Raw genomic sequence first — 22,216 nt, forward strand, 5'->3', positions numbered from 1 at the left:
TACTGAGGTGATTTTGCCATTTCCTTCTCCAGCCCATTTGACAGATGAGGAAATTGAGGCAAACAGGATTTAGTGACTTGCCCAGGGCCACACAGCTAGTAAGTATCTGAGGCTGGATTTGAATTCAGGAAGACTCTAGGCCTGGTACTCTGTGCACTGTGCCACCTAGCTGCCCCCTATTAGCTCCATTAAATTGCATGTCTGCAGTTCATTCACTCTCCCACTCAAATTCTTATATAGGGCAAGCCTGCACAGCTGCTGCAACTTTTCAGGAAGATTCTCTCTGCCTTCTGGACTTGACCTTAGGGAAATGGCCAATCGTCCTCGGAGGACAGATAGAGAGGCTCTTTGGTATCTTACACAGTTGGATTAAAAATGTATATTGTCAGCAGCTAGGTGGCACAGTGGATAAAGCGCTGGCCTTGGATTCAGGAGGACCTGAGTTTAAATCCAGCCTCAGACACTTGACAGTAGCTGTGTGACCCTGGACAAGTCACTTAACCCTCATTGCTCCACCCCCCCCAAAAAAAATGTATTGTCTTTATATAGTATAGGACTCAACTCTTGCTGAGTGAGCTGGTTTTCTAGGGTTTGACCAGGTTGGTCAGCATTGGAGTAGAAGACTAGCATTGTCCACTCTCCTGTATTTACAGGAATAACTAGGCCATGGCCAGCCTTTCCCAAGCACTTATTTATCCATCAATCATCCCATCAGTATTTATTGAACACTTTTCACAACCGGAACCTTAAAAAGAACATTTATACATGATCAAGTAAGTTTATCAAAAATTGTACCTATGTGTGATTTAGAACAGAAAGTAATATTTGAATGAAATAATAAAGGCAGTTGGGACCCCCAGGCTTGGGGTGGGGGAGGGGTGCAGAGTGAGAGGAAACTCTATCATAGAGTCCCTGAGCTCCAGTATGCTGGTGGACCATTATAGGAGCTTTGCTGCTTTCTGCTGTCCCGGTAGTACTGCTGTTGCTGCCTGTAACTCCGGATGGCCAACACGACACTGACTCCATACATGATCACCAGAAGACAAGCAAAGGTGGCCGCCGCCCCGTCAGTGCCCGCCAGCTGACAGTTCATCCAGGTGAGGCCGTTGCGGGCATACAACCTCTCCCGCTTTTTGCAGGTATCGGTGGCATTGATCCGCAGAGCCCCATGAAGGTAGAAGCCGGTGCCTATGCAGTAGCCCACGGCAGCCAGGATGCTGAATACAGCTTCCACGACCAGCCACTTCCTAGGCAGCTTCTCTAAGCTCTTGGCTCCTCGGACTAACACTCCCATGGTGAGGACCCCAAGTCCTAGGGAGACGGCCAAACCACCATACACAAGTGGTGCTCGGAGGACCGTATACTGCTGATCCAGCTGTCGAACCTGCTCCAGCTCTGTCCCTTCAAAGGGAGAGTAATAGTTGTTCCCAATGCTGGCGCTGAAACCAGCCAGGACAAAGTAGGAGGCCACAATACACATGAGAACCATTCCATTCAATATCACTTCCACTATCTGTGCCACACCTGGGAGGAAGAGAAATTCAGTCCTTAATAAAGCAGTATAATAAACCAAATACACCACAAGGAAAAACTTTATTCTAGGGAATAACAGGAATGTCTGAATTGGAGGCAGGGGGAGGTGAAGCCTGGTTCATCTCCTTTTAGTACCCTTGGCTTCGTGCCTTCAGATTTCTCACAACTGCTGTTAAACAGCAAGAGCAGGTGTAATTAATGTAATTAAAAAGACCTCAGGGGAGCTTTAAGAGGCTGCTGCTAAAGAGGTCCCCTTTGACTTCAGAAGAGGTCTCCTCTTAAAGATCCTCTCTTCAACAAGCACTTATAAAGTACATTTTAGTGCCTTCTAGATGCTGAAGGTACAAATGCCAGTCCCAGCCCTCAAGAATTTCACATTCTAATGGGGGAGGAGGGGGGGGGAGGCTAACAATAACAGCATTTATATAGAACTTTAAAGTCTGCAAAGCACTTAAAATCTATCATCCATTCCTCACAGCAACCTTGAGAAGTAGGTGGTGTGATCATGCCCACTTTTTACATGAGGAAACTGAGGCTGAGAGGTTAAATACCTTGTCCAGGGTCACACAGCTACCTAAGCATCTGGGGTAGGATTCAGGTCCTTCAAATTTCCAGTATTCTATTCACTACCATGCCTAAGTGTTTATACAAAAAAAGGTGGAGGACCACAGGAATCAAGAAAGACTTGTAGGGGCAGCTAGGTGACGTAGTGGATAGAACACCGGCCCTGGAGTAAGGAGGACCTGAGTTCAAATGTGGCCTCAGACACTTAATATTTACTAGCTGTGTGACCCTGGGCAAGTCACTTAACCCCAATTGCCTCAATTAAAAAAAAAGAAAAGAAAAGAAAGACTTGTAGCAGGAGGTAGAAGGGAGAGTATTCCAACCACGGAAAACAGTCTGTGCAAAGGAAAACCCCAAACGGGTTAATCTGCCTGGGAGTACAGTTGGCACCTTAAGATATCCAGGACATACTGAGGTGCAGGCTTGGCCTCCAGCTCAAAGTACGTCTGTCTTACCCTCCCTGATTGATTGTTCAGTGAAAGGTCATGGGAGGCTCAAGGAGAGCTTAACAAGAGCTTGAGTTCCTAAGGGGGGAAGAAAACCGACCAACCCACAGACACATTTTTATCCCAGAAACTGAAAATTAGTCTGGGTTCTTCTTATACCATCAATCCCTACCAGCATGTCATACCGTATCTATCTTTCCAGTATCCTTATACCCCATTCCAGGGACTCAAAAGATATACCCAGGCCTCCTTGCTGTTCCTCACACAGGACACCCCACAACCTGCCTCTGCACCTTTTACCGGCTCTCCTCCCCAACTTAAAGGCCCTCCTCAAGAGCCAGCTCAGATCCCACCTTCTGCAAGAGGCCTTTCTCAGTCCCGCTCACCCAAATCACCTCCCATTCAATCTCTGGCATGTACCTAGTTGTGTGTATGTTGTCTCCTCCCATTAGAATGGGAGCTCCTTGAGAGCAGGGACCCTATTTTTTACTTTCTTTGGAACCCCAATGCTTAGCAGAATACCTGACACATAGTAGGTGCTCAATAAATGCTCATGTATGCTAATTGGGCATATAGGATATTAGCATATAACATATAGGCATAGGGCAGCTAGGTGGCACAGTGGATAGAGCACCGGCCCTGGAGTCAGGAGGACCTGAGTTCAAATCCGGCCTCAGACACTTAACACTTACTGGCTATGTGACCTTGGGCAAGTCACAACCCTCATTGCCCAACAAAAACCAAAAAAACAAAATAATATATAGGTATATTATATATAATATATAGGTATATTTAAAATATACATACATACATATATAATATATATTCCCAGTAAGTCCAGGGAAGCTGGCAGGCATAGGCCCAGGCTAATAATGCTTTTGCTCTTTTACATGGGAAGCTACTCATTTTGATTCAAACAAAAAAAATTGTACAACTTTTTTGAGAAGGAAGACTTCTTTTTAATGTAAAAAGAAAATAGGCTCTACCTTCTAGTCATACTATTATTATATGGACCATATATAGAATTGTAAGGAGCACTTATGGAATTTAACCTTGTCAATTAACAGATAAAACTGACTCAGATGGACTTTAAGCATCATACTTGACATCACACAGCTATTAAATAGGTGACAAACTTGGAATTCAAACCCAGATCCTCTCCAGGTCCAGTACTCTTCCTGCTATAACCAACACCTTCATAACCATTGACTAAAAAAATATATGACCACAAAAAGCTACTATCTATTCAGTATCTTTTTTTTTTTTTAAGTGAGGCAATTGGGGTTAAGTGACTTGCCCAGGGTCACACAGCTAGTCAGTGTTAAGTGTCTGAGGCTGGATTTGAACTCAGGTCCTCCTGACTCCAGGGCCAGTGCTCTATCCACTGCGCCACCTAGCTGCCCCTATTCAGTATCACTTTTAAAGGAATTTTGTTTTACTAACCAACAGCATCCACATACATTTACAGACCAGTAATACATATGTGATGTAGTCAGTGTACGGAAGAGATTTGCTTATTTTTCTGAATCATTCATATTTTGTAGCAGAATAAAAATTTTATATGATATATTACTGGAGTCTGAATATAGATCTGTGCACTCCTCACTGTAGGCATGGATTCAAATCTAGAACCCAAAATGAATGACTATAAATTATCATCAGCCATGACAGAGAACTGTCTTCCAGAAAGGTGCTGTAGAATTCAGTCACTTAAAACTCCCTGGAATTCACACACAGAACTTTCCTAACCCAGTTCATTGAAATAAATCCACAGGGGGCAGCTAGGTGGCACAGTGGATAAAGCACCAGCCCGGGATTCAGGAGATCCTGAGTTCAAATCCAGCCTCAGACACTTGACACTTACTGGCTGTGTGACCTTGGGCAAGTCACTTAACCCCCATTGCCCCGCAAAAAAAAAAAAAAGAAAGAAATCCACAGTCCTGAGTCACATGTGGTGACAACTTTAAAGCAAGAACCACGCTACCCTGTCTGAAGGAACCAAGTTCAAATCCTGTCCTTGACCTATTAGCTAGTGACCTTGATAAGCAAGTCACTTAACCTCCTAGGTCTGGGTTCTCATATATTTTTTTTTCTCAGTTTTCATATTTATAAAATCTGGAGGTTACTCTAGATGGCCACCATAGTCCCTTACAGATCTGAACCTACACTCCTGATTCTTCCTTCTACATTCTCATTAGTCTCCCTTGTCCTTATTTCATTAAATGGGGTAGGCAGGTACTGCTATGGGATGAAAACAATCTAAACCTTTTAAATACCTTAAAGAGCAGTCATCAAAACTTTCAAGTAGACCCAAAATTGGAATGACTGTCCGATACCAGCTCTCCAATGGACTTCAGGGACAGTAAAAGTTAATAGCAACAGATAGAGAGGCTTGCCTCATTTGATTCCTGAAGTCGGTCTCAGGGTAGATTGGATTCCCATAAACACCCCTACCATTCCCAGTTAGCCATCCAACCAAACACCACCCTGCTTACCGCTCAAGGTCAAGAAACATACCAACCCTGAACACACCATTGGTTAACACAAGGAGCAAGTGCCTGAAGGAAAAAGGCTTGCTTTAGTAGCTTCGGAGAGTGTAGGACCCAGAATAAAAAGATAAGTCAGGATTCTGTGGTTGCATTAAAAGCTAGTCTTCTTGGGGCAGCTAGGTGGCGCAGTGGATAGAGCACTGGCCCTGGATTCAGAAGGACCTGAGTTCAAATCCGACCTCAGACACTTAACACTTACTAGCTGTGTGACCCTGAGCAAGTCACTTAACCCCAATTGCCTCACCAAAAAAAAAAAAAAAAAGCTAGTCTTTTCATTGATGCAACTGCTATGGCTGTTCATTTAATGAGGTGCCTTCTCTTCATATTTATTGTTCGATTGTGTCTGACTCTTCATGACCCCATTCGGGTTTTCTTGGCAATGATACTGGTTTGCCATTTCCTTTTTGCAGCTCATTTGACAGATGAGGAAATTGAGAGAAAAAAGGTTAAGTGGCTTGCCCAAGGTCACACGGCAAATAAGTGTCTGAGGCCAGAATCAGGAAGATGAGTCTTCCTGACTCTAGGCCCAGCATTTTATCCACTATGGTGCCACCTAGTGTTCGTTCTTTTACATACCATGTTCCTAAAAAGGGTGTGTTAATCCAGTTATATTTTAACAGATTTCTTGGCAGAGTACTATTAAAGGAATTCTACTGCTTCTCTAGAAAGTGAAGAGTTTGCCACCCTGACCCCCATTTATGTTTTGTGCAAATCTCGATTTTTAATGATTGGATTTGCTTAGAGCAAACTTGTACAAAAAATGTGACAAAGTGCAGTGGGGTCACAGAATCACTTTGGATAAAAGGGTGCTTTGTTTTGGATTTTTCCCACTGGAAAGCTATACTCGATTGTTCCTGAATTTCAGACATTACATCAAGCTCCTCACTAATGGTATACTCACGGGAGACACAATGGTTGGTCATCCTAAATGAAAGGCAATGTTGGCTCAGTAACATTGGCTGAGAACGAATGGCTCCTGGGATTCATTTGTTTGCATTCCAAGGCGCTTCTCTCCATATCCCACTCCCAACCCCTAGCTGTTATTCTTTTTAATACAAATCATCTGTTTCACTAATTAAAGATGCAAGGAGATACTGGAGAGTTATGGTGGAGTGTGGGAGTGGGCGAGGGACAGGGGATTCCTGCTTCCTCTGTTTATGGGCTTTATTTGTAAGAAATTAGGTACAACTGTCCCAATGTATCTAGCTTCTACTGAACACCAAGATAGCTAAGTATTGCACATTATTGTAGCCTAGACCTCTCTATAGGTCTTGGTTTGCAATTATTCATAAGGAAGTTTTCCCAAGGAAAGAGAATTCAAAGTTTGTTACGTTCTCCACTGTGTTCCAGTTTCACCATGGGAAGGCTGTATTTCCACCTATCCATAGATAGCTTGTTCCAAAATAAGATGAAGAGGTCTTTGAGATCTAGCAGCAATTGATGGAAGACTATAATTCATAGGCTTCTGTGGATTTCTCTTCAGGCTTTCTGACTCTCCTGTATGCTCTGAAGGCAAGGACAGCCCCAAAGGCAAAGACCACGATGCCAATAGCAGCAAAAACCCCAGCTCCTATGTCTCCACCGTGGAAGCTACAAGTAAAACCACTATACCCTTTGCTCTGGTACAAGGTCTCCCTCTCTTTACACACAGGAGAGTTGTAGGCAGCTGAGAGGTGGTGGAAATAGAAATACAAAGCTGGGATGTAGCTGCCGGCGATGAGCACATCCAAAATGGCTTCGATCACCAGCCACAATGGACAATGCCATGGGACCCTCAGGACACCCAGGAGAATAAGGAGGCAGGAGAAGGCCATGAGGCCCCCTCCATAGGCCATGGCTGCCGTCACCGTGGGCAGCTTGAGCTGGTAGAACTGGATGTCCAACCGTTGGGCTTTCTCCCCATCAGGACCATCAAAACCACTGAAGGCTCCTCCATACTGGTAGTAGTAAATGCCCCCAAGGCTGGTGATGCCCGTGTAGCCCCCCGTCGAATTATAAGACACAGAGCTACTGGCCAGAATCAGCAAGTTCAGCAGGACCTCCAACAGTTGGCAGCAGGCTGCAAAGATCAAGAAGTGGAAGGATGGGTTATGTTCTGGGTGAGGCTTCTCTTCCAACATGGCGGTCACCTCCCCCACTGCATGCAGCTCACACCACCGACTTTGTATCCATCTACCTCTCCCCCATGAGAGCCCAGGCAGTCAAAGGTTCCTCAGGAGCAGCTGATGATGACGGTGTAAGTAGCAGGTCCAGAAACAGTGAGAGGTGCCGAGTTTTTAAAAGAGGTCTTAATCGTTTTAAAAACAATGCAGCTTTTTAAAAAATGCTGCTGACAAAAAAAAGATCCCCACAGTTTTAATTAAAAGCATGAGATAATTTTACTTATTATATTGTTTTCAGACAAACTTTAAAATATGTACGTTTCTCTGCCTAATCACATTTGTAAATATATACACACATAGATAAATGTTTTGTGTGCATTGTATGTACATATGTCTGTATATATACACATATGTGTATATAGACATAGCTAGATAAACAGACATACAGACAGACCTTACCAGTCTGGAACTCTAGTCCTCCCAATGAATCTTGTTTCAAGAAGGATATTCTAGATCTATTATCAGAGCCAAGTGTTGGTTATTTTGCTGGAGAGATCTCCATATGCTACTTAACTACATGGGATGTGTCTCTACAGCCCTCTTCTATTCAGGAGAACAAGCCTCTCTAGAATCTCTCTAGATTCTTGCATACCTACACTTGTGTTTGGTTCTGATCCATCCAGACCGGAGATTATTATCACTAAAATTTATGTAGCCCTTTAAGCTTAGAAATTACTTTGTTCACAGTTCTGAAGTGTAGTCAGCAATAATAACTTGCAATTATATGACCTATTTAAGGTTGGCCAAGAGCTTTACAAAGGGTCTCTTTTTTTTTTGTTTGTGTGTTTGTTTTGTTTTGTTTTTGTTTTTTGGTGAGGCAGTTGGGGTTAAGTGACTTGCCCAGGGTCACACAGCTAGTGTCAAGTGTCAGGTCAGATTTGAACTCAGGTCCTCCTGAATCCAAAGCTAGTACTCTATCCACTGCACTACCTAGCTGCCCCTAAAGGTTCTCTTTTGATTTTCATCATCCTTGGGGGGGGGGGAGGTGGAATTGTGACTTGTCCAGGGTCATTCAGCTAATAAAAACCTGAGGTAGGGTTTGAACTTAGGTTTTCCTATCTCAAAGTCGGGTCATGTGATCAAGCTACTACTTCACCCCACTGCCTCCATTATCTTGGTTTTACAGATAACACCAGATTGCCAATAGTACCACAGCTAAAAGTTTTGAACCAAAATCTGACTTGAATCTAGGCTTCCTTCTACTAGATGACTATGGTCATTATATATTACTTAGCTATGACATACTTTCTTTCTTCCTTTCTTTTTTATTTTTGGTAAGACAATTGGGGTTAAGTGACTTGCCCAGGGTCACACAGCTAGTAAGTGTCAAGTGTCTGAGGCCGGATTTGAACTCAGGTCCTTCTGAATCTAGAGCTGGTGCTCTATCCACTGTGCCACCTAGCTGCCCCCAGCTATGACATACTTTCAATTTTAGGTACAATAAATCACTAACTTTCTCCATCTGGTTTTTAACCCAAATTATTTACCTTCTGAAACCTCAAGGTCAACTAACCACTTGGCCAGTGGCCTGCTTTACATTCTAAGACTGGATAAAAGAGCCTGGCCCCAGACCTCCAGGTGGCCCTAGACCCCAGAATCAAAGTTGAGTCACTCCCCTCTAGAAGTTGTTTCCAAGGCAAGAATTCCATTGGCAGATGCCTCTGTAAGAGGAAGTTTTAATTCATAATGTCTGTGATATGAGCAACAAAAAGATAGGGGCTCAAAATCTGTTCTTACCACCAGAGTCACTGACCTAACCACAAAAGCAGTGGAAGGAGGGGGAATATTGGTGATCCTGGGGAAGTGGGTGATTTTATATGGAGAGAAATGATTATTAATAACCAATAATTTGAGGAGATCTGGGGTTCTCTCCTTCTAAAGTCCTGATTTTCAAAAGTTCAGTCTTGGGGGCAGATAGGTGGCGCAGTGGATAAAGCATCAGCCCTGGATTCAGGACAAGCTGAGTTCAAATCCAGCCTCAGACACTTGACACTAGCTGTGTGACCCTGGGCAAGTCAATTAACTCTCATTGCCCTGCCAAAAAAAAACACAAGTTCAGTCTCTTGAAGGACATTGCTGATAATGAGACTAGACTTTCTAGTTCAAAACCCAACCCTGTTTTGGTTGGGGCATACATTCTTTGAATAGATGATGGCCCAAGGCCAGGGGATCTGGATATATAGATGGTGAGATGATGTCACTCTTAGCCCTTCCGTTTAATATAGCCCACTTCCCATTGTGTTAACCAATCAGAGTGGATTGCTACTTCTTTTCCCAAGGAACAGTTCCTTTCACTGTCTGAATCACCCAACCTGACTGACTTAATATTAATGAATTAAATGATCCTTAACTCTAGCATGTCACCAGAGACTTTACAATCTACAACACCATGATATCGGAGCATCCGGATAAATAAAGGAAATAAAATAAGGAGGAACACAGGCGTTTGAGACCAGAATGACATCTTTGGGATATAAGCCTGTTACATTTTACTGGTGGAAACCCTTGACGGTGGGGAGCCCAGTTATGGAATGGCCTCACTCCTGTTACAAAAACACAGAATCTCAACTCCGGCAACTTTCTAAGGAAAGGATTAGTTCATGTCAAAATTCCTTCCTCAAATTCTAACTCAAAAAAAAAAATCTCAAATCCTAAATTTCAAGGAAAGGTTGTGCAGGCCCAGTCAGTCCTCTCTGCTGCTCAGTAATCTATTTCTTGTTGCCTCTCCATCCCTCCTCACCCTAAATGTTCAAAAGCTTCCATTCTCAGTGAACCTCTGCCAATCCCTTTCACTCAGCAAAAATGTTATCTACTACTGAGATCCAAGACCCTCCCTATCTTCTCTCCTTTCTACCTTAAAGTTTCTTTTAGTTTCACCTACTTTGTAATCTGTCCCATCTCTGAAGAAGACAGGAGGATCAGCTCAAATCAGTCAGCAGATTGTTAAGTTTTCAGTGTGAGCTTGGAAATCAGCAAATGCTACCTACCAGGACCTGATATGTCGTTTTACTGATTGTGTAGAGTTAAGAAAGTGGTGGAGAAAAAAAAAATGTTGACAATTAAAATTAAACTTTAAAGTGTGTTGTGTAAACATTTCGCCCCAGTGGTGAGCCAATTGTTAAATGTCTACCAGCACACTGCTAGACATGTCCATCCCTTCATGCCAAAGCTAATTCTTACACCTAAGTCCTCAGTTTCATTTCCTTCTAATTTTCTGAAATATTCACCCTCCCCTCTCTCTTGCATCTCCAGTCTCTCTCTCTCTCTGAAGGCTCTTAATACCCTCTGTCCACCTGGCCAAAGCTTCCTGCGTGCATCTTCATTTAACCCCCTTCTTGAGTAACTTAGGCTGCTCTTCCTGCCAAGAATACCCCTCTGATCTCCAAGTTTTTTCTTGTAAAAAAAACCCTGTTCACTCTATTTCAGGACTTAGCAGTGTCTGGCACAAAGCAGAAACTTAGTAAGTACTTGGTTTGACCCTTCAGGTCCAGCTGCTTAAGAGACACTGATATTTATAATGTTTGGGGGTGGGGTTTGGCCTAAATCTCCTGAATAACTGTTTCCACATTCGATTAACTTTGTAGATATAAACATAGCCTAAGACATGAATACCTCCCAAGGAACAGACACTAGGTGATACAGTGTCAGGCTTGGGGCTGGGAAGAACTGAGTCTGAATCCTTACTAGGTCTGTGACTAAGGACAAATCACTCAACCTTTCTCAGCCTCAGTTTCCTCATATGTAAAGTACAGGGATTAGATGCTTCCAGAGGACAGAAGATAAAGAATGCAACCTACAAGCAGACAGAGGTGATGGATTGATATGCAGAATGATATACACATGTTTGGACCTAGCTGATATGGGCATTTGTTTTGTTTAACTATACATATTTTTGTCACAAAGAGTTTGTTTTTCTTTCTTTGCTTTTTCTAGTGGGCTGGGAGGAAGAAGAAAAAATGTGCTTGATAACTGAAAAAGAAGAGAATTTTAATTTATTTTAAAATGAGATCTCAGATCGATGATACCATGAAGTTAGTGAAGTTAGTCCTCCCACATTTGAGATGGAGATTATTTAATCAATAAATAATTTAGTCAAGAAAGACCAGTTCTTAGCCTGGGATAAAGAAACAGATGGTAACCTTTGCTCAGACATTATTCTAAGCCTGGGGACAGCCTGCTGGAGTTTTCTTTGTGGTGGTAGTTACTATCATTCTTGTGCATCTATGCTGAGCTCTGGGTAACCAAGTTTCTGGATCATCCTTGGCTCATTCATTAGCTTCCTTTAGTTATACCTGCTCCCTTTCTCTACACAGCCCTACCACCTCGCACAGAAACCTCATCTCTAAAACTCAAACCCAAAGATAAGCCACGTACACGCTGAGTCTAATGTTCAGTTCACAGTCCAGAAACTTCAAGCCCTTCTCATTTCCCATGGCAAAATGAGTCACAGTGGAGGGAAAAAACCTTCCTTCTTTTTAACCTGTCACGACTCTCTTCCTGGTATTTAGATCACAGTGGAAAGAACAAAGTCAACAAGTCTATCGTTTTCTGGCTTTTCCTCTGCCTGTCTTTGTCCCTCCAACATAAAGGGGGAGTGTCTGTGACTGGATGACAGTGTGGAATTGCTCTTATGAAAGGACATATAATCTTACAATTGCTACACTGCCTTAAAGATCCCAGGCTTTATTTCTAGGCCTGAGCAACCTGATTGTCTTTCTTTCCCCTCAAGCAGCAAACATTCACTTCCCATACCCAGGTCCACCGACTTCCAGATGGTGTCTTGTCTAAGTCATATGATCTCAGAGCTCACCTGCCAAACCAGATTTTCCACATTGTAAACAGAGCCAGAAACTCTGTACCAGAAACTGACTCACTGGGGTGGAAAGACAACGTGGTGACTAAGCTGGTAATAAGACCAGGGAAATCACAGATCGTCTCCCTATCTTATCAAATGATCGATGGATTTCTGTGACCCTTTCAAAGGAGGCTCTGAGTCCATGCTGGCCAGAACAGGGGCTGGGCAGTACAGTGGTTGGTGTTGGTACTTGAGAAGATCTGAGTTTGAATCTTGCCTTAGAAACTTAACAGCTCATCAATCTCTTTTTTTTTTTTCCCTGCTGGGCAGTGAGGGTTAAGTGACTTGCCCAGGGTCACACACCTAGTAAGTGTCAAGTGTTTGAGGCCGGATTTGAACTCAGGTCTTCCTGAATCCAGGGCCAGTGCTTTATCCACTGCTCCACCTAGTTGCTCCCATCAATCTCTTTCCTTGCTAACTTGACCCGGACTCACCAGGCTCTTCTGATCCATAGTTGCTAGCAGCCTAGTTCTCTAGTAATTGATATTTACACAGTGCACTTAGAGGTTTTTGCAAAGTGCTTCCCATGTATCTTAATTTAATCCTCAGTGACCTGTAGGACCATTGCTGCACAGTGGCTACTGCACACAGTGTGCTATTGTCTGAGTTTTAGAGATGGAGAAACTGAGGCTTGGGAGAGGTTGTGATTTGCCCAGGGTCACACAGCTAATAAGTGTCTGAAGTAGGTCTTCCTGCCTCTAAATGCAAAGCTCTGTTCACTATGACACATTGCAGTAAGTGAGGAGTCAGTTGATATATCCCTGGCACATAGTAGGTACTTTAATAAACGCCTCCTATTTTGAACTCCTGAGCAGCCAGGCCATCATTTTTGGAGGAAAAATCTCCCCTCCTGCCGCTCAAAACATGCAAAACCTTTCAGGCATTCTTTCCTTAGTATATTAGTCTTGCTCTGGGTATGGTAACCAAACTCACGAACAGAAAGATGAGACCAGCTGAATTTCTATTTCCCCAGGCCCAGCAACATCCTACCACGTCCCTGTGGTCCCCTTCCCCAACTCCAAACCAGAATCCACAGTCAGGGCCATAACCTGGTGTAAGATCTCACCTCTCCCAGTGCACAGGTATCTGCATTTGTGGCATTCCAAGAGTCCCCCAGCCTCGGACTGGTAGTATTCCACCTCTTCCAATCCAGGCCTTGGGCTATAGGGCAGAGAAGGGTAGTCACTGCAACCAAATCAACAAAAAGTGGCAATTAACAAAAAGATAAAAGGCCCAGGTTCAAATAGAAAAGGATCCTCCAGCAGGTTACTAGGAATAGAAATAACATAGAATGGGGCAGCTAGGTGGTGCAGTGGATAGAGCACCGGCCCTGGAGTCAGGAGGACCTGAGTTCAAATCCGGCCTCAGACACCTAACACTTACTAGCTGTGTGACCCTGGGCAAGTCACTTAACCCCCACTGCCCCACAAAAAAGAAAAAAAAAAGAAATAACATAGAATGAAACCATCCTCAGATGCAAAGGGCTGAGAGATGCTAACTTGATGATACCATGCCCCTCCCTTCTTCACTGAGGGCTGGTAATCCAAGGATTCTGCATCCTACCTAGATTTGCTAGTTTTCCACAGCCCATGATGCTGACTGACTTGGCAGAAGCCAAAGCTCTGTACTCACTTTTTTTCTCTCTACACCAAGGGTTCTTGGCCTTTTTTTGTATCATGGGTCCACTGTCAGTCTGGTGAAGTCTATGGGCCCCTTCTCAGAAGAGTGTTTTTAGGGTGCATAAAATGCACTCTAATTAAAGAAGAATGCACAGAAATAATAGGGCATGAAATGCAGTACAGAATTACGATGAATACTGGGTTGTTTGTTGCTGAGTCATTTTTCAGTCATGCCCTACTCTTTGTTTTTGTTTTTTGTGGGTCAATGGGGGTTAAGGGACTTGCCCAGGGTCACACAGCTAGTAAGTGCCAAGTGTTGGAGGCCGGATTTGAACTCAGGTACTCCTGCTTTATCCACTGCGCCATCTAGCTGCCCCTATGCCCTACTCTTTGTAACCCCATTTGGGGTTTCCTTGGTAAAGGTACTGGAGTGGTTTGCCATTTCCTTCTCCAGCTCATTTAACAGATGAGGAAACTGAGGCAAATAGGGTTAAATGCCTTGTCCAGGGTCACATAGCTAGTATCTGAGGCTAAATTTGAACTTGGGTCTTCCTGACTTCAGGCCTATCCATTGAGCCACCTATATGCCAGCTTAGCACACAGTAGGCATTTAATAAATGCTTGTCAACTTGAAGCCTCTCCCAAATTCCCCAATTGTTAGTGTATACCCTCCTAGAACTCCTTTGAATTGATTTGGTATATTATGTACAGTGTGTATATCTGCATTTTGCCTTTTTGTACCCCCAGCACTTGGCAGTGCCTGGCATATAGAAGGTGCTCATTGACATAGATGTTCATGTCTTCCCCATTAGAATGTAAGTCTTTTGTCTTTATATCATCAGTGTTTAGCACATAGCACTTAATAAATGCTCATTAATAATAACTAGCTTTTATAAAGCTTTGCAAACCACTTTCCATGTTACCTTATACGATCCTCATCACAACCCAGTGAGGTAAATATTATTATTCCCATTTGGTAATTCTTTTTTTTTTTTTTTTTTTTTTTTTTGCTGGGCAATGAGGGTTAAGTGACTTGCCCAGGGTCACACAGCTAGTAAGTGTCAAGTGTCTGAGGCTGGGTTTGAACTCAGGTCCTCCAAGACCAGTGCTTTATCCACTGCGCCACCTAGCTGCCCTGGTAATTATTTCTTAATTAATGATTGATTGGCACAGGTAGGCCAAACAACAATCATAGATGAAAGAGTTAAATCTGTTTCAGGAATAGAATTCTTCCCAAACGGAGGGGGAAGGAATTTAAATAAGAAAGGAGAACTTGCCCCAGATAAAAGTCTTTTCCACCCACCCCGGAATCCCAAGGAACAAAGATGTTTTCAAGAAGGCTGGATTTAAATGCAAATATACATATAAAGTTAGAACTGAAAAGGATTTCAGACTTTACTTAGACCAGACCCTTCAATTTACAGAAGAGGAAACCGGGGCAGGAGTGCTCGCTCCTGAAACAGCCTAGAATACTGTGTTCTAAATGTCTGCAGCTTTCTAGATCCTAGCTTGAGGAAAACATCTTATTCCCTCCCCTCTTTGTCTTAGAGACCTGGGGTATCAGCTAAAGACATGACCCATCCAACCCCTCAATAACCAGACATCTCGGTCAATCCTCTAAACCTTAGCTAACTCTCCTAACTCTTGGTTGGCCTGGAGTGCTACTGACTTCAGGCAACTGCTGCTGTACTCCACCCAGGAGAAGTCTGGCCATCTCAAAATTAATTTTCAACTTTCAATTCTGTCAAGCCAAAGTTAACATTTTCTCCCTGTCCCTTTATAACTGCTGTTTGGTCAAGGTGTTTCAATCAATCATTAATTAACAAATAATTAATTACCAAATGGGGATAACGTTTAAGAGGTGTTTCAATCCTTAATTACCAAACTGGGATAAGAATGTTCAAGAAGAGGTGTTCCAATCAATCAGTAATTAACAAATAATTAATTACCAAACTGGGGATAATGTTTAAGAGGTGTTTCAATCCTTAATTACCAAACGGGGATAAGACTGTTCAAGAAGAGGTGTTCCAATCAATCATTAATTAACAAATAATTAATTACCAAATGGGGATAATGTTTAAGAGGTATTTCAATCCTTAATTACCAAACGGGGATAAGAATGTTTGAGAAGAGGTGTTCCAATCAATCAGTAATTAACAAATAATTAATTACCAAACTGGGGATAATAATATTTAAGAAAAAAAAGTCCAAACATCAGCAACTCAAGACATCATAAACATCTGAGTTTCAAGTATGCCGGTCCTCACACACTCTCGACTTTTCCAAACTAGCCAACTAACTTTGAGGCATTTCTCCCAAACATTCCTTTAGAAATAACTCTGGAAAACACTAGCTGGATGTTTGGGGACACTGTACAAACCCCAAAGCACCTCCCCCAAACACGCACGCGCGCACGCACACACACACAGAGCCACCTACTTTTATCCAAGGCCCCAAAGAACCAGTTGTAGGGTGTTACAAAGGAAGGTTGTTTATTTGGCTCAACTCGCCCCAGATTGCTGTATTTGCAATGCAAAGTTGCTTAAGGTGGGAGTCAACGGCTCAAACTAGGCCGAGCTGAAGTGGTGAGGGGCGGGAGTCAGGAGGAAAAAGACCATTTTCTTAAGTGGGTAGGCAAAGCAGCATACCCGGCTACAGATTAGAGGATGTTTGATAGTGGTGCAATATAAACACAGCTTATCCAAAGTGGAGATACCAGGGGCAAACCTCGCTGCTGCCTTCCAGGTTTCCTAAACTTCCCAAGATTCAACATGAATTCCTGCGCCCTCCTCCAAGAAATCCCCCCTCATCTCCAGGAGGTTCTCTCTTTTATGAAAAGAGCACTCCCATCTCCCCTTCTACACCCCACTCCAGGATTCCCTACCTTCAGCAGAGCTCAAATATTTTGAGGTCAAGTACTATCTGATTTTGGGTTTTCTATGTGTGCTCAGTACCTCGTGCACACGTAATAAGTGCCTAATAAATGTTTTTGCGGCTGATGAGTTGTTCCAGTGGACTCTTCATGACCCCATTTGGGGTTTTCTTGGCAAAGATACTGGAGTGGCTTGCCATTTCCTTCTCCAGCTCATTTGACAGAGGAGGAAACTGAGGAAATATTAAAGTATTAACAAGAGTACTGAGACCTAAGAAACAGGAGTCAGGTGCAGCGATGAGGAGTTTGGAAAAATTTTGGCAGTTAAAGGTTTCTTTCCTATTTGAGAGCTAGCAAGCCCCAGCAGAATCTAGGGGTAGGGTTAGGCTACCAATAAAATAGGGTGTTTGGGGATGGAAAGGAGACTGTATCCAAGGTCTGGTGTCACGAATTGCCTCCAACCGAGCAGAATGATCATTCAACAAGCAATTATTAATAAGTTGTGCCTTTCTCTGGGCCAGGCGCAGTGTTCAGCCTTGGGGTTAACAGCAAGGAAAAGCAAAAGCAGTTCTTGCTCATTTGAGAAAATGAGCTAGGATAGTAGACTTTCATTTTTGTGGGGTTTTTTGTTTGGGTTGTTTTTTTTTTTTGGCACGGCAATGAGGATTAAGTGACTTGCCCAGGGTCACACAGCTAGGAAGTGTCAAACGTCTGAGGTCGGATTTGAACTCAGGTCCTCCTGAATCCAGGGCTGGTGCTTTATCCACTGTGCCACCTAGCTGCCCCAGGATAGCAGACTTTCAAATCAGTTCAACCAGTCCTTATTAAAGACCTACTGTGTGCAGAACCCAAGGCATAAAGAAGAAAAAAGCTGCTCTGGGCGCTACTCCACTGGCCTGCTCGTTGTTCCCCGAACTCAGTGCCCTTCAACCCTCCCTGGCCAGAATTCGCTCCCTGCTCTACTTCTCAGAAGATGTAGCTTAACCTTCCAAACACCGGGGCCGCCTCCTACGGAAAGCCAACATTCTTCCAGTTTCCCCCTGGGCTGGGGACAAGTGCCCTCCTGGGTGGGGCCAAATTGCTCTCAGAGGATCATCTAACCTTTGCTGGCTCCCCACCCCCCTCCCCACCTTAGTTATGGAGGCCAGGACAACTTGGATCCTGATAAAGGGGTGGCTGCTAAAAAGGGTTCCCTTTCTTCCTGCCTTCAGAAATAGGGGACTTCCTTGCTGCTACCATGGTCCCTGCTCACCTCTCTGACCGTCCGAACCCCGCTTTCCTCTGGGTCCAGGGGTCTTGCATTTCTCCCGGGGCAGCCCAGGGGGGAAGGACTCGGTCCCCGGGCTGCTCCCAAGTCCTGCTTTGGCGGGATTTTTCTCGAACTCTTTGTCCATTCGTGCGGGGGTGCTCCCAGTCCTGTCTGTCCACATGGTGGTCTCTGTCCTCCCTTCTGTCCGGATTTCGGTCCCCCCGCCTGTCCCAGTCTCCGTTCTTCCGCCGGTCCCGGTCTCTGTCCCCGCTTCTGTCCGGATCTCGGTCCCCCCGCCGGTCCCGGTCTCTGTCTCCCCTTCTGTCCGGATCTCGGTCCCCCCGTCGGTCCCGGTCTCTGTCTCCCCTTCTGTTCGGATCTCGATCCCCCCGTCGGTCCCGGTCTGGGTCCCTCGGTCTGTCCCTGTCCCGGTCCCGGCGTCTATCTCTGTCCCGCGGTCTCTCGGCGCCGTGATCTCGGTCCCGCTTTCTCTCCGGGCGGTGGTCTCGGTCTCTTGGTCTGTCCCGGGTGCGAGAATCCCGAGCCTCCGGCGCCTCTTCCATTTCCTAACTCCTGGGCCCCGCCCCGTGGGGCTACCGAGGGAAACCAAGAAGCAGAAGCGTCCTGCGCAGGTGCCCGAGCTCACCGGGGCAGGGTGGGGCCGGCCACCAGGTCAGCCCGGGCTCCGGGAGCGCTCACCTGGGCGCACGCGCACAATCGCTCCCCTAGCTGGGGCCCGGCTTGGTACTCTCTGGAGGGCGACTGCAGAGTAGCCCACCCCTCCCCATCCCCTTCAGGCTCGGCCGGGGGTGGGGTCTGCGGAGGCCAGGGCTAGCCCGGGGGTGGGAGGTGGGCTTTTGGCCCCTAATCGCTGATTCCAGTGCTCCGCCAAACGAAGCCCTGGAGTGGTTTCCTCGGACTCTACCTGGGGAAGAGACCCGGACTGTGCAAAGACCCCTGAATTTGGAATCAAAGGACCCAGGTTCAAAGACAAGTCACTGAAGCTCGCTGGGCCTCAGTGTCCTCTTCTGTAAAACGAAGAGGTTGGATTAGTTTGATCCTTTCCGGCCCTGAATCCATGCCTTTAGCCAGAAGTCCACACAGCCTCGACTTCCCTAGAATTAGCTCCAGGACTGGAGGTGGGGATGGGAGGCGGGGATATATGGAGGACCCTTCCGGCTATAGTTTAGGCCGCCAAGTCTCAGGCGGGTGGGAGAGTTGGAGCTTTTACTTCCTGGACCAACAGGTGTTCTTCTCACCTTAGAATAAAACCTTCTACGCCTCCCACTTCCTATGCATAGCCGACTGAGAGCTACAATCCCTGACTTCGCTGGCCGTATTCTTTAGCCTAAACACGGACACAACTGTGAGACGTTTCGGAGGGATTTCAGGCTAAACAAATTAGCCTGTGGGGCTCTTCGAAGCTGGCACCACTTAAGGGGCTTCTGGTGGCTTACACAGCTTCCTTTCTCACCCCACTCCTAGTCCATGGACCGTTTTTTTCTTCCCCTTTCGCTCTACTTTCTTTCTCTTTCATTCTCTCGCACATCTGTTTCTTACACCCCCACCCCCGTGACATCCACTGGCAGTGGGGTGACAGTGTCCAAGGTCCCTGTGCTAAATTATGCCTTGGGGACCCGAAACAGTGCATACACCTCCCTTTATCGATAAACAGTTCCAGGGAGAGAGGAAGGCGAGCATCGGAGCGTGTTATTTCGGATTGTGGAATGCAAAGCATTTGTCCCGTTCCTAAAGAAATCTGATCCATTAAAAAAAAAAAAAACCAACCAAACAAACCCCCAACCCTAGTTCTCATCTTAAGGCTCCCAAGGACAAATATCCCGACTCTTCCAAGAGCAGCCTTTTCTCACCTTCTGCCGTTGGCTGGGGGTTCTCTCTCTCTCTCTCTCTCTCTCTCTCTCTCTCTCTCTCTCTCTCTCTCTCTCTCTCTCTCTCTCTCTCTCTCTCTCTCTCCCTCTCTCTCTCCCTCTCTCTCTCTCCCTCTCTCTCTCTCTCACCCCCTCTCTCCCTCTCTCTCTCTCTCTCTCTCTCCCTCTCTCTCTCTCTCCCTCTCTCTCCCTCTCTCTCTCTCCCTCTCTCTCTCTCCCTCTCTCCCTCTCCCTCTCTCTGTCTCTCTCTCTCTCTGTCTCTCTCTCTCTCTCTGTCTCTGTCTCTCTCTCTCTGTCTCTCTCTGTCTCTCTCTGTCTCTCTCTCTCTCTCTCCTTTTGGAACACGGGAAATTGGAGGAACTTTTGTCGTGGACCGTAAATTGAGGGGGGAAAAGGTTTTCTTAGGGGAACTGATTAAAGGTGGTACTCCAAGGGTAACTTGTTCACGACCTGGCAGGAATCCCCACCCACATGAAGAGATTGGTGCCAGGCCCCACCCAAGTGAAGTGCCCCTTTCTATTGAAAGAAGGTCTGGTCTTTGTTTCAGATTCTCCATGAATAGAGCCTTCCCATTGATTGCTCCCGGGGTGTAGTCCAGGAGGAATGTGACTGTGACTTGGTTACTGAATGTTAACCGAGTACTGTATCATTGTACATTAGGGTTTTCTTCCTAGGGATTCCTTAAATCATCTTGGGTCTGAGACGCATGCTGGAGGGCATGGGGGTCTCTCTTAGTCTGGGTGTCTTTACTGGAATTAGAAGTACTTGAATTAATATTAAATTAGTTATTAATGTTAATTAATTAACTAATGTTAAATAAAGTTATTTCTGGCAGACTTGAGCCTCAAAATCCAGAGTATGGTAACTGTTAATATTTTTTCTCTTTGACATCAAATTTAAAATGGGCATAATCATTTTTACATATTGGTTCTGACAATCCAATGAGATAAAGCATGAAATGTGAGAATTTTTGCTATATGTTCATCATTATTAATTATTCTAAGTTATTCCGAAGGCAGCTAGGTGGCTCAGTGGATACAGCTCCCAACCTAGAGTCAGGAAGATTCCTCTTCTTGAGTTCAAATCTGGCCTCAGACACTTGCTGCATGTGGACCCAAGACAAGTCACTTGACCCTCTTTGCCTCAGTTTTCTCATCATAAAATGAGCTGGAGAAGGAAATGGCAAACCACTCCACTATCTCTGCCAAGAAAATCCCAAAAGGGGTCACAAAAACAACTGAACAAAAGTTCTGTCAGAGAAAACAACTATATCTAACACTTCTTTTATAATACTCATCGCCCACTCAGGAATGGGCACATTGTAGGCATTCAATAAATATTTTTTGTTTGATTGGTGAAGCAAAGTGGAAAGAATAATAGCTAATATTTATATAACATTTACAACATGCCAGGCACTGTGCCAAACTCTTTACAATTATTATCTCATTTGGTTCTCTCCAAAAACCCTGGGAGGAAGGTACTATTATTATCCCCAATTTGCAGATTAAGAAACTGAGGCAGAGGTTAAGTGCTGTTGAATATTATAGTTTTCTTATCCATCCGCCTACAAAAATAATAAACAGATCAGAGACATCAATAATACAATTTGTTTACCCAGATCAGAGAAGGCTATTTCTGCCTCTCCTACCAGAAGTACATACCTCACAGAAACCAGATCAGAGAATGGATAGGAAAAACATAATAACAATTTATTTTTGTCCCAAGAAGAAAGAACCATGATCATGTTGGAGACCCACTCTGCCTCCTCAGAAGGGAGCTCAGAGACTCTCCCTTTCTGAGGGTATATAAGTTTTTTTTTTGTACACTGATTACAGGGCGTTGTCAGTTTCAATAGTATGATAGAAAAATCAAGCCAGAAGCAAAAAGCAGTTTGACAATTTCAGTTATAACAAGTATGGAGGAAATACAGAAGCATCATGATAAGATTACAGGATTCCAAAAAAGGGTTTGGCAAGGATGAGGATGTCCAGCTGTCACCATAAGATAGGGACTTACTATCCTGAGGGAAAAGAAGTCACTAGGTAGGGTCTTTTATCTGCTAGCTATCTGGGTTCAGTTTGGAGTTCAGTTGAAGGACATTTTGTTCCTATTAATCCTATTAATTCAGGGTTTCATAAAAATACATTTGGATAAGAAGCCCCCTTCATCAAATCCAGATGATCCATATATTCATATTAACAGTGACCAGGGTCACACAACTAGTAAAAATGTCTGAGGACAGATTTGAATCCAGGGGTCCATCACGTAATCTACTGAACAGTTTGCCATTTCCTTCTTCAGCTCATTTGACAGATGAGGAAACTAAGGTAAACAGGATGAAGTGACTTGCCCAGGGTCACACAGGTAGTGTCTGAAGCCAGATTTGAATTTATAAAGATGAGTCTTCTTGATTCCAAGCCCAGTGCTCTATCCACTGTGCCATCCTTGAGTCAGGAAGTCTAGAGTCCAAATCCAATC

The 22,216-nt window shown here is 44.5% G+C and overlaps 1 protein-coding gene across 1 annotated transcript; it reads right to left on the reverse strand.

Moving 5' to 3' along the window:
* Window positions 1-901: 901 nt before the first annotated feature.
* MARVELD3 (MARVEL domain containing 3) lies at window positions 902-18,412 on the reverse strand. The gene is made up of 3 exons (XM_043980128.1): window positions 17,853-18,412; window positions 13,176-13,294; window positions 902-1,524 (listed from the first exon to the last, which is right to left on the reverse strand). The coding sequence occupies exons 1-3, from the start codon at window positions 18,410-18,412 to the stop codon at window positions 902-904; spliced, it is 1,302 nt and encodes a 433-aa protein (XP_043836063.1).
* Between the last annotated feature and the right edge of the window lie 3,804 nt (window positions 18,413-22,216).

This window comes from Dromiciops gliroides, chromosome 2 (genome assembly GCF_019393635.1).
Source record: "Dromiciops gliroides isolate mDroGli1 chromosome 2, mDroGli1.pri, whole genome shotgun sequence".
NCBI classification, from domain to species: domain Eukaryota; kingdom Metazoa; phylum Chordata; class Mammalia; order Microbiotheria; family Microbiotheriidae; genus Dromiciops; species Dromiciops gliroides.